Raw genomic sequence first — 12,063 nt, forward strand, 5'->3', positions numbered from 1 at the left:
GAAGTGGGGTCAGGGGCTGGGAAACAGCCCATTCACCAGGCCTGCTGCCCCCCGCCCGGGTTAAGGGCCCAGCTTCCCAGGAAGGGCCTGCACCTCCGGCCTGGGGAGGGCCTCTTCTTGGAGTCTGCCTTCCGGTGAGGCCTTTCCCGGCACCAGCCTGGGCAGGAGGGGGATGGGGCCCAGGGAGACAGGGCTGTGAGCTCACACACCTGGGCCCTCACGTCTGAGGGGACTGTTTCCCCACCCCGGGCCTCAGTTTCCCTCCTCTAGACCTCAGTTTCTCTCCTTTGCACCCAGCCCCTCCTCTGACCCTCAGTTTCCCTCCCCAGCACCCAGCCCCTCCCCTGAGCCTCATTTTGCCTCCTCTGCACCCAGCCCCTCCCTTAGGCCTCAGTTTCCCTCCTTTGCACCCAGGCCCTCCCCTGGATCTCAGCCTCCTCTGATCCCAGCCCCTCCTCTGGGCCTCAGTTTCCCTCCTCTGGTCCCAGACCCTCCTGTGGGCCTCAGTTTCCCTCCTCTGACAGGTAAGCCAATTGGCAATGCTTGGAACCACATGGACTGGCTGCTGCTTTTTATTCCATGCCCAGGGAAACAGGCACAGACAGACCCTGAGGTCATCAGGAATGCTCCATTATTTTATTCCCGCGTGCCTGCGGTGCATGGGGTCCAGGGTCACAGGGAAGGGCCCCTGGGTAGAGGGGAGCCAGCCATCACGACTGCCACCACAGGCCCTCATTGAGCTTGGAGGAGAGCACCCTGGGAACCACAGTGGAGGAGGGCGGGGGGGCGAGGGGGTGGGCAGAACCTGGGTAAGGTGAGGAGCAGCCCGGGCAGAGGCCCAGAGGCCCTGGGAGGGTCCCGGTGGTGCAGGGGGGTAAACAAGCCACAAGTGGAAACAGAACGGGAAGCAGAACCGGAAGTGTGGGGGGCTTGGAGGGACAGGTGGTGGATTCCAGTGTGTTTGGAAGCTGAGGTTCCCAGGACTCCCTGATGGCAGCTGTGAGTGGGGGCCCAGCCGGCATCTCTTCCAGATCCCTCTTGTGGACCGAGATCCAGGTCTCAGTGTAGACCAAGGAACAGAGGCAGCCCCCCTCGGGCTCCAAGGCCCCAGCCGGGCCTGCTAGGTGGGCGGCCTCTGCCGTGTGATGGAAGGAAGCCAGGCTCAGAGATGGGGTGACTTGTCCCATGTCCTGGAGGGTCTCACAGCTCCCCCACGGCCAGGAGACTTCAGCCCAGGGGGCCTCCATCTGCAGCGACCTTCACCTGACCCCCAGGGGACCCCAGCGCACAAGACCCGGCCCGCAGCTCCGGAGCAGGGCGCGGCTGCTCTCCACCGCCCCTGTGCGGCCGCCCGGGAAAGTGCAGGCGGGCTGGGCGCGGTGGCTCATGTCTGTAATCTCAGCACTTTGGGAGGCCGAGGTGGGCGGATCACCTGAGGTCGCGAGTTCGAGGCCAGTCTGACCAACATGGAGAACGCCTGTCTCTACTAAAGATACAAAATTAACCAGGCGTGGTGACACATGCCTGTAATCCCAGCTACTTGGGAGGCTGAGGCAGGAGAATCGCTTGAACCCGGGAGGCAGAGGTTGCAGTGAGCTGAGATCGCACCATTGCACTCCAGCCTGGGCAGCAAGAGCGAAACTCAAAAAAAAAAAAAAGAAAGAAAAAGTGCAGGGGACCCGCCGTCGGGGCGGGGGCGGCGCTGCCCGGCCTCTGTCCCACTCCCATGCACTTGACCTTGACCCTCCGGCCTCCGTCTGCGATCTTCCCGTCCCAGAAAACGAGGCCTGGAACAGACCCAGACCTTCCTGCCCGCCCGTCCTGAGTGGCCCCGGGGCCCCCGCCCCATCTTTGGCCCCCAGCCCCTGCCTCTCTGCCGCCTCCAGGGTCGGGGGTCAGGCCGGGAAAGCCCCTTGGGAAGCCCCCGGGGAGCAGCTGGAGCGGGGTCGCGGGGCGGCGGGAAGGAGCGGGCGCCGCTATTTAAGCGGCTTCACCGCGGCCTCGGGACAGAGGGTACTGAGCATGGATTGGGGACTGGCCCTCCTGCTGGCGGGGCTTCTGGGGCTCCTCCTCGGTGAGCAGGGGAGGGGGCGCGGGAGAGAGGAGTGAGTTAGGAGGGGGCTTAGGAGAGGGGAAGGGGCTCAGGAGAGTGGAGGGGGAGCGGAGGGGAGGGGGCTCAGGAGAGAGGAGGGGGAGCAGGAGAGAGGAGGGGGCGCAGGAGAGAGGAGGGGCTCGTGAGACAGGCGGGGACCCGGGAGAGGGGAGGGGGCTCGGGAGAGGGGAGGGGGCTCGGGAGAGGGGAGGGGGCTCGGGAGAGGGGAGGGGGAGCAGGAGAGAGGAGGGGGCGCAGGAGAGGGGAGGGGGCGCAGGAGAGAGGAGGGGCTCGTGAGACAGGCGGGGACCCGGGAGAGGGGAGGGGGCTCGGGAGAGGGGAGGGGGCTCGGGAGAGGGGAGGGGGCTCGGGAGGGAGGAGGGGGCTCGGAGTTAAGGGGCTCCGAGAGGGGGTGATTGGTGATCCTGCCAGAGGAGGGCGCTCGGAGGAGGCAGGGTCTGAGAGGGGAAGTTGGGGGGCTCCGCGCGGCCCTCTGACCCGCAGCGAAACTGGCTCCAGGCAGCTGGGGTTTGGGGGACTGGGGCAGAGGCGGCGGTCGGGGCGGGGTTCAGGGACCGAGCCTGGGAGTCCGGGTAGCGGCGGGGCGGGGGTCCGGGGGTGGAGCGGAGGGTCCGGGAACCGGGTAGAGGCGGGACGGGGGTCCGGGGTGGAGCGGGACGCAGGGAGGGGTCGGGGCGGGGTCCGGGACTCCGCGCGGCTGAGCGAGAGCCGCGGTCGCCGCAGGCCAGTCTCTCCAGGTGAAGCCCCTGCAGGTGGAGCCCCCGGAGCCGGTGGTGGCCGTGGCCCTGGGCGCGTCGCGCCAGCTCACCTGCCGCCTGACCTGCGCGGACCGCGGGGCCGCCGTGCAGTGGCGGGGCCTGGACACCAGCCTGGGCGCGGTGCAGTCGGACACGGGCCGCAGCGTCCTCACCGTGCGCAACGCCTCGCTGTCGGCGGCCGGGACGCGCGTGTGCGTGGGCTCCTGCTGGGGCCGCACCTTCCAGCACACCGTGCAGCTCCTTGTGTACGGTAAGGCGTCCCCCCGCGCCCTGCCTCTCTCTGACCCTTGGACTCACGGCTCCTTCCCTACGCCACCTCTTCCTGGAAGCCTCCCAGATTGCAGGCCGGGTCCCGGCTCCATACGCAGCTCCCTGAACCCAGGTCCCCAGCCTTCGCCTCCCCCCAACTCACCCCAACCCGCCCAGGGCCGGCCCTGGCCCATTCTCCAGTCTATTCCAGCCTCCCTGGGTGGGGCCACGGGGCCTGGGCACAGGCCGTCCCCACTGCCTGTTCATCAGCAGCCCCCACGCATCCTTGGCCCCATCTCCAAGCCCCCTCCGGGCTCCGGCCCCTCCATCCCGTCCAGCCCTGACTCTGGGCTCAGCCCTCACCCCCGACCCTCCATCACAGCCTTCCCGGACCAGCTGACCGTCTCCCCGGCAGTCCTGGCGCCTGGTGACCCGGAGGTGGCCTGTACGGCCCACAAGGTCACGCCTGGGGACCCCAACGCGCTCTCCTTCTCCCTGCTCCTGGGGGGCCAGGAACTGGAGGGGGCGCAGGCCCTGGGTCCGGAGATGGAGGAAGAGGAGCCCCAGGAGGACGAGGACGTGCTGTTCAGGGTGACAGAGCGCTGGCGGCTGCCGCCCCTGGGGACCCCTGTCCCGCCCGCCCTCTACTGCCAGGCCACGATGAGGCTGCCTGGCTTGGAGCTCAGCCACCGCCAGGCCATCCCCGGTGAGTCCGCTGGGTGCCCTGGAGACCCACCCGCTCGCCAGCCTTGACAAGCACTTCGGGACGGGGGGCAGCACCTGTGCTGTGGGGCGCTGGGAGGACTGGATTCCCCCCACGCAGCCAGAGCGACATTCATCAACTGAACGTGTATTTACCGAGCACCTGCCCCCAGCACAGGTCCCACCCCTTCCCCGCCCACAGCGCTCCATGGTTCCTGCCTCGGGGTCAAAGCCCAAGTCCTCCCCGCCGCCCACGGGAACCTGCACGACCTGCCCTGTCCCCTTCCTGCCCTCCCTCCACCCTTTCTCCCCCTCCTCATTCTGCTCCAACCACACGGGCCTCCTCGCTGTTCCTCCAACACGCCAGGCGTGATCCTGCCCCGGGGCCTTTGCACGGCTGTGCCCTCTGCCTGGAATACCCTTCTTCCGGATCTTTCCACGGCTCTCTCCTCCTCCCCTCAGGTCTCTGTAGAATGTTGCCTCCTCCGTGAGGCTTCCCTGGATTCCCGTTTAAAGGGTCAACCCCCGATCCTCAACGTGTACAAACACAGGCACACGAGCACACACGTGTACAAACACAGACACACAAGCACACGCGTGTACAAACAGGCACACGTGCACACGCGTGCAAACACAGGCACACGCACACACGTGTACAAACACGCACACACGCACACGCACGTACAAACACGCACACGCGTGTGAGCCCCCTTTCCCTTCTGTTTTGTTTCTTGACACCTTGGATAACATCTGACATTCCCCAATCCCGTACATTCTCTGTCTTTTCCATGACCTTCTCCCACTGTGGCTCCCAAGGTGGGAATCATGTCTTGCGCACGGCTGTGTCCACAGAAGCTAAAACAGGGCTTGGTGCATAGCAGGTGCTCAATAAACCTTTGCGGAATGGTCGGATGAAGACATTTAACGTGGCCGGTGCCCAGGAGGTGCTCCCTTCGTGCCCTGTCCAATCCCAAAGCCCCTGCCAGCTTCTCCCACTAAAGAAAGAGGGATTTGTCCTCCCACGGGGCACCCTCATACCCATGTTAATGGACGTGAGGTCATGAGTTTCAAGCAAAGGGCTCCCGGGGATGGAGCAGAAGCTGGGAGACCCGGGAGGTCCTGGTGGTGGGGGTGGGGCTGGGGTGGGCAGAGAGGAGGCTGGATTTGAGGGATATTTTACAGAACACGGGCCCTCACGGGCCTCAGTCTCCCCATCAGCCTCACAGGGGATGGAGCAGAAGGCCAGGGCAGAAAGCCCCCAAGCAGCTCCTCTCTCCACACCAGCCTCCTCCCAACTCTCCTCCGTCCACAGCCCTTCATAATAAACGTGGCACCCACTCACTCTCAGGGCAGCTCAAAGAGGTGACTCTCAGGCCGGGTGCGGTGGCTCACGCTTGTAATCCCAGCACTTTGGGAGGCCGAGGCGGGCGGATCACAAGGTCAGGAGATCGAGACCACGGTGAAACCCCGTCTCTACTAAAAAATACAAAAAATTAGCCGGGCGTGGTGGCGGGCGCCTGTAGTCCCAGCTACTCGGAGAGGCTGAGGCAGGAGAATGGCGTGAACCCGGGACGCGGAGCTTGCAGTGAGCCGAGATTGTGCCACTGCACTCCAGCCTGGGCGAAAGAGCAAGACTCCGTCTCAAAAAAAAAAAAAAAAAAAAAAAAAGAGGTGACTCTCACCCCTTTGACAGTTGAGGAAACTGAGGCACGTGGAGATTAAGGAGACTGCTGGGGTGATGTTGCCAGTGAGTGGGGGCCCTGCAATGCCCGGACTCCCATCCTGCACCCTGTGGTGCCTCAGTTTTCCCATCTGTCCAGTGGACTTCCCTGACCGTGGGTGCTTTGTAAATTTCAGGGACCGTGTGGATTTCAAAGCACTTTATAAATTGTAGGCTTTAGGCTGGCTTCACGCCTGTAATCCCAGCACTTTGGGGGGCTGAGGTGGGTGTATTACCTGAGGTCAGGAGTTCAAGACCAGCCTGGCCAACATAGTGAAACCCCATCTCTATTAAAAATACAAAAATTAGACATGGCCAGGCGCGGTGGCTCATGCTTGTAATCCCAGCACTTTGGGAGGCCGAGGCGGGTAGATCACCTGAGGTTGGGAGTTCAAGGCCAGCCTGACCAACATGGAGAAACCCCGTCTCTACTAAAAATACAAAATTAGCCGGGTGTGGTGGCGCGCGCCTGTGGTCTCAGCTCCAGAAGCTGAGGCAGGGGAATCGCTTGAACCTGGGAAGCAGAGGTTGTGGTGAGCTGAGATTGCGCCACTGCACTCCAGCCTGGGTAACAAGAGCAAAACTCTGTCTCAAAAAAAAAAAAAAAAAAAAAGAATAAATGGAAATGTGACTCACCAGAGTGGTCCAGGGAAGGGGCTTGGAGGGGTTCTGGTCCAAGCCCTTCATCCAGATGCGGAGACTGAGGCAGGAGAGGCAGTCCTGGGGCAGCAGAGAAAAAAAGCCCTCACTCTGTTTCCAGTCCTGCACTGCCCGACCTCCCCGGAACCTCCTGACACGACCTCCCCGGAACCTCCTGACACGACCTCCCCAGAGCTTCCCGACACGACCTCCCTGGAACCTCCTGACACGACCTCCCCAGAGCTTCCCGACACGACCTCCCCGGAGCTTCCCGACACGACCTCCCCGGAGACCACCTCCCAGCAGGGCTCCACACACAGCCCCAGGAGCCCAGGCTCCACCAGGATTTGCCGCCCTGAGATCTGCCAGGCTGGGCCCACGCAGGGAAAAGTGATCCCAACAGGCTGTGAGTTCTGGTCCCTGCAGGCAGGGAGGGTGGGAAGGGCTGGCAGCGAGAGGTTCCTTGGATGAAGACTTTAGACAAGAAATTGCCCTGCCCAGCCTCGGTTTCCTCATCTTTCCAGCCTCAGTTTCCCCATCTTTCCAGCCTCGGTTTCCCCATCTGTCCAGCCTCGGTTTCCCCGTCTGCCCAGCCTCGGTTTCCCCATCTTTCCAGCCTCGGTTTCTCCGTCTGCCCAGCCTCAGTTTCCCCATCTTTCCAGCCTCGGTTTCTCCGTCTGCCCAGCCTCAGTTTCCCCATCTTTCCAGCCTCGGTTTCCCCGTCTGCCCAGCCTCAGTTTCCCCGTCTTCCCAGCCTCGGTTTCCCCATCTTTCCAGCCTCGGTTTCCCCGTCTGCCCAGCCTTGGTTTCCCCGTCTGTCCAGCCTCGGTTTCCCCATGTCTGCCCAGCCTCGGTTTCCCCATCTGTCCAGCCTTGGTTTCCCCATCTGTCCAGTGGGCTTCTCTTAACTGTGGGTCCTTTTTGTAAACCTCAGGGACCGTGTAGATGTCAAGGCACAGGCACTTGGTAAATTCTAAGCCTTGTAGACTAGAACAATCTTTGGAATACAAGCAGAAACAGAATGCGGCCACATAGCTAATTTCTTTCTTTTTTTTTTTTTTTTTTTTTTTTTTTTTTGAGACAGAGTCTCACCCTGTCCCCCAGGGCTAGAGTGCAGTGGTGCAATCTCCACTCATTGCAACCTCCACCTCCTGGGTTCAAGTGATTCTCCTGCCTCAGCCTCCTGAATTGCTGGGATTATAGGCACCCATCACCATGCCTGGCTAATTTTTGTATTTTTAGTAGAGATGGGGTTTCACCATGTTGACCAGGCTGGTCTCGAACTCCTGACCTGAGGTGATCCGCCCGCCTCGGCCTCCCAAAGTGCTGGGATTACAGGCATGAGCCACTGCACCCGGCCCACATAGGTAATGTTAGAAATGCTTGTCCCCCGGTGCCACGAAGAAATAGCACTCAAATTTAATTCTGTCAGCAAGGCCATTTTTAGTTTCTGCAGAAAGGGTACTCATCGCAGATGGAACAATGGCGAGAGCACAACTGAACCAAGGAAAAGCAGACATATTTATCCCTCACACATTTGGGTCACCCTTACTGCTGCGTTCTGCATCCACTGGCTGGAGCAGGACATCACAGTCTTAAACTGATACCCAATTTGCTAACAACTTAAAACTTTCCTAAACAGGTAAGTGCAAAGGAGGACAAACCAGGAGAGGAAGTTGCTTACGAAAGGTTTAAGGAAGCAATAACATTTCCAAATAAGGAAGAGGCATAAGCTATGAGCTAAGAGTTACCTGGGGCTGTCCAGACGTACCTGGGTAAGCCCAAGCAACTAACTGGGCTAAAGTGTAAGAACTAATAGCTGATAGGAGGCTTTAGAGTAAGAAGCTATTATTTCTAGTGTCTTATTATTTTATTTGTAAAGCAAGACGAGCTTTGAAGGGGAACTTTTCTACTTTCTACAGGTAATTTCAAATTTAAAAGTAAAGGCTGGGCGCGGTGGCTCACGCCTGTAATCCCAGCACTTTGGGAGGCCGAGGTGGGCGGATCATGAGGTCAGGAGATCGAGACCATCCTGGCTAACACGGTGAAACCCCATCTCTACTAAAAATACAAAAAAAATTAGCCGGGCGTGGTGGCAGGCACCTGTAGTCCCAGCTACTTGGGAGGCTGAGGCAGGAGAATGGCATGAACCTGGGAGGCGGAGCTTGCAGTGAGCCGAGACTGTGCCACTGCACTCCAGCCTGGGCCACAGAGAGAGACTCCATCTCAAAAAATAAATAAATACATACATACATACAAAAAATTAGCCAGGCATGGTAGCAGGCGCCTGTAGTCCCAGCTACTCGGGAGGCTGAGGCAGGAGAATGGCGTGAACCCGGGAGGCGGAGCTTGCAGTGAGCCAAGATCGCACCAGTGCACTCCAGCCTGGGCAACAGAGCGAGACTCCATCTCAAAAAAAAAAAAAAGTGTGGTTATACATTTGACAGAGCCCAATATATCCCAAGCATTATCATTTCAACAGGTAATCAATAGAAAATAGTATGAAGGAGATATATTACATTCCTCCTGTTTCCCCACCCTAAGGCTTCAAAGTGCAGATTGCAGGGTCAGCACCCTTCGTGGTGATTAGCCGTCCTCTCTCTGGACTGTCCTCTTTTTTTTTTTTTTTTTTTTTGAGAGACAGAGTCTCATTCTGTCCCCCAGGCTGGAGTGCAGCGGCGCGATCTCGGGTCACTGCAACCTCCACCTCCCGGGTTCAAGTGATTCTCCTGCCTCAGCCTCCTGAGTAGCTGGGATTACAGGCGCCCGCCACCACGCCCGAATAATTTTGTATTTTTAGTAGAGACGGGATTCCACCATGGTCAGGCTGGTCTCGAACTCCTGACCTCATGATCTGCCCGCTTCGGCCTCCCAAAGTGCTGGGATTTCAGGCGTGAGCCACCGCGCCCGGCCTGTACTGCCCATTTGTAAACTCTAAGGTGCTATGCGCATTTCGAAAGGGTCATGGTGAAGTCCTTTGTGAAATTTCAGGGAATGTGGTAACTTTGGAAGCACGTGTAGCCTCTGAGAGGCTCCTCCTTCCCAAGCCTGCAGAGGCCCGGAGGGCTCTGACCGGCATCTCCTGCTCTCTCCAGCGTCCAAACCTGCAGGTGACCAGCTGCCCACGGCTCTGTGGACCAGCAGTGTGGTGCTGGGACTGTTGCTCCTGGCCTTGCTCACCTATCACCTCTGGAAACACTGCCGGCACCTGGCTGAGGACGGCGCCCACCCACCAGCTTCTCTGAGGTTCCTGCCCCAGGTGTCAGCCTGGGCTGGGTTAAGGGGGACCGGCCAGGTCGGGATCAGCCCCTCCTGAGTGGCCAGCCCTTCCCCCTGTGAAAGCAAAATAGCTTGGACCCCTTCAAGCTGAGAACTGGTCAGGGCAAACCTGCCTCCCATTCTACTCAAAGTCATCCCTCTGCTCACAGAGATGGATGCATGTTCTGATTGCCTCCTTTGGAGAAGCTCATCAGAAACTCAAAAGGAGGCCACCGTTTGTCTCATCTACCCGTGACCTCAAGCCCCTCCCTGAGTGGTCCCCGCCTTTCAGGATGGAACTAACATACTTCTTACAGATATTGATTCATGTCTCATGTCTCCCTAAAAATGCGTAAAACCAAGCTGTGCCCTGACCACCCTGGGCCCGTCTTCGGGACCTCCAGAGGCTTTGGCAAATAAACCTCCTAAAATGATAGAAACATGTCATTTTTCTCAGTTGACCCCCACTCCGTGGAGAGGAGGGGTCTGAGGGCTCCGGACAGCAGGACGGCTGACTGTGGGCCCTGCCCTGATGGCTCCATGTCCCTCATCCCACAGTCCAGGGCTGGAGAATAAAGTGTTAGAAATGCTTGTTCCCCGGTGCCGTAAAGAAATAGCACTTGAATATAAATTTAATTTCCTCAGCAAGGCCACTGTTTTACTTTCTGCAGAAAGGGTACATTCGCCAGCAGTTTTGCCACGAGAGTATCCAGAACAAAGGAGACAGGGTCATTTATAACCTGACGCGTCCACCCTACTGCTGTGTCGGGTTTCCACTGACTGGAACGAGACCTCACATTCTGTATTTGTCCCGACTGGCTAGCAACTCGGAACTTTTAAAAAGAGGCAAAGGCAGAGGAGAACAAAGGAAGGAAGAAGTAGCTTGTGGAATGCTGAGAAAGGTAAAAACACCTTCAAATAAGGAAGAGAGGCCGGGCGCAGTGGCTCACGCCTGTAATCCCAGCACTTTGGGAGGCAGAGGTGGGCGGAACACGAGGTCAGGAGATCGAGACCACGGTGAAACCCCGTCTCTACTAAAAATACAAAAAATTAGTCAGGCGCAGTGGCGGGCCCCTGTAGTCCCAGCTACTCGGGAGGCTGAGGCAGGAGAATGGCGTGAACCCAGGAGGCGGAGCTTGCAGTGAGCCAAGATCCCGCCACGCCACTGCACTCCAGCCTGGGCGACAGAGACTCCGTCTCCAAAAAAAAAAAAAAAAAAAAAGAGGAACAGGTTATGACCTAATGCTTGCTCGGACCAGTATAAGCATGCCAGGCAAATATTTAGGCTACATCGTGGGAGCTAAGAACATAAAGTACATTGATTTCTTTATTACATTATATATACAATATAACATTAACAATTAACAAAGAATGGCCGGGCGCGGTGGCTCACGCTTGTAATCCCAGCACTTTGGGAGGCCGAGGCGGGCGGATCACGAGGTCAGGAGATCGAGACCATCCTGGCTAACATGGTGAAACCCCGTCTCTACTAAAAATACAAAAAAAATTAGCCGGGCGTGGTGGCGGGCGCCTGTAGTCCCAGCTACTCGGAGAGGCTGAGGCAGGAGAATGGCGTGAACCCGGGAGGCGGAGCTTGCAGTGAGCCGAGATCGCGCCACTGCACTCCAGCCTGGGCGACAGAGCGAGACTCCGTCTCAAAAAAAAAAAAAAAAAAAAAAAAAAAAAAACAATTAACAAAGAATGTTAGCACAGGTCTTTTCTTGGTTTGTTTGTTTTTTGTTTGAGACGGAGTCTCGCTGTCACCCAGGCTGGAGTGCAGTGGCGCGATCTCAGCTCACTGCAAGCTCTGCCTCCCGGGTTCACGCCATTCTCCTGCCTCAGCCTCCTGAGTAGCTGGGACTACAGGCATCTGCCACCACGCCCGGCTAATTTTTTGTATTTTTAGTAGAGACGGGGTTTCCCCGTGTTAGCCAGGATGGTCTCGATCTCCTGACCTCGTGATCTGCCCGCCTCGGCCTCCCAAAGTGCTGGGATTACAGGTGTGAGCCACCGCGCCCAGCCTACCACTGGTCTTTGAATAAATTTTGCTTCTAAGAGAAGTTACTATTTATTCCTAATTAGATGGGGAGGAAAGTCTCATTTGACGAAGAACCTCTACTTTACTTTTTACAAAGGGCATTTGGTCTGCCCGCCAGAGATTCCTGTGGTCGGAGGATGGTGGAATGGCCCCCCGCAAACAGCTCTCATTGCCCCCTGCCTGGGGCAACGCCCCTGAGGGACGGGGATGGCACCCAGCAAGCTCTGCCGGGGACGGGAAAAGGCGAGGGCTTAGTGGTTTCCTTGGTGAGAAGCTTAACCAGGAGTCCCCGAAAGCAGTGGGAGAAGTGAGGGAAGATACATAGAGGTTGCCTGGGGAAACACACGGAGAGGCGGCTTATGGAGGAGACTGCTCGTGTTTTGAGGTGGCTGGGGGCTGCGGAGGGTTGGGAGGGCAGCTGGAAGCGAAGTCAGCCGATGAAGGCCTGGAGATGCCAGCCTGGGGGCACTGGGGAGCCATGGGAGAGTTTAGAGCTCTGGAGGCTGCGGGGTCTGAAAGCTCCCTCTGGCGGTCAGGCGGGGTAACAGCCTGGGATGCTCGCCCGGGTGGCCGCCAGTAGGGGCTC

General features: G+C 58.7%; 1 protein-coding gene across 3 annotated transcripts; it reads left to right on the forward strand.

Moving 5' to 3' along the window:
* The first annotated feature begins 878 nt into the window (after positions 1–878).
* On the forward strand, positions 879–10,083 carry MADCAM1 (mucosal vascular addressin cell adhesion molecule 1). 3 transcript variants are annotated; one of them, XM_055247648.2, is made up of 5 exons: positions 879–2,074; positions 2,837–3,121; positions 3,503–3,826; positions 6,303–6,587; positions 9,277–10,083. In XM_055247648.2, exons 1-5 carry the CDS (start codon positions 2,023–2,025, stop codon positions 9,495–9,497), a joined length of 1,167 nt encoding a protein of 388 aa, XP_055103623.1. In that variant the 5' UTR covers positions 879–2,022; the 3' UTR covers positions 9,498–10,083. The 3 variants fall into 3 exon arrangements, with proteins under 3 accessions (XP_055103623.1, XP_055103624.1, XP_055103625.1); XM_055247649.2 differs by lacking the exon at positions 9,277–10,083 and adding an exon at positions 7,629–8,074; XM_055247650.2 differs by lacking the exon at positions 6,303–6,587.
* The last annotated feature ends 1,980 nt before the right edge of the window (positions 10,084–12,063 follow it).

Source organism: Symphalangus syndactylus, chromosome 17, assembly GCF_028878055.3.
Source record: "Symphalangus syndactylus isolate Jambi chromosome 17, NHGRI_mSymSyn1-v2.1_pri, whole genome shotgun sequence".
Lineage (NCBI taxonomy): Eukaryota > Metazoa > Chordata > Mammalia > Primates > Hylobatidae > Symphalangus > Symphalangus syndactylus.

Coding starts and splice junctions, on each gene's coding strand:
- MADCAM1 (XM_055247648.2), top strand. CDS start 2,023: ATGGATTGGGGACTGGCCCTCCTGCTGGCGGGGCTTCTGGGGCTCCTC. Junction 2,075..2,836: donor GCTTCTGGGGCTCCTCCTCG/GTGAGCAGGGGA, acceptor CGGTCGCCGCAG/GCCAGTCTCTCCAGGTGAAG. Junction 6,588..9,276: donor AAAAGTGATCCCAACAGGCT/GTGAGTTCTGGT, acceptor TGCTCTCTCCAG/CGTCCAAACCTGCAGGTGAC.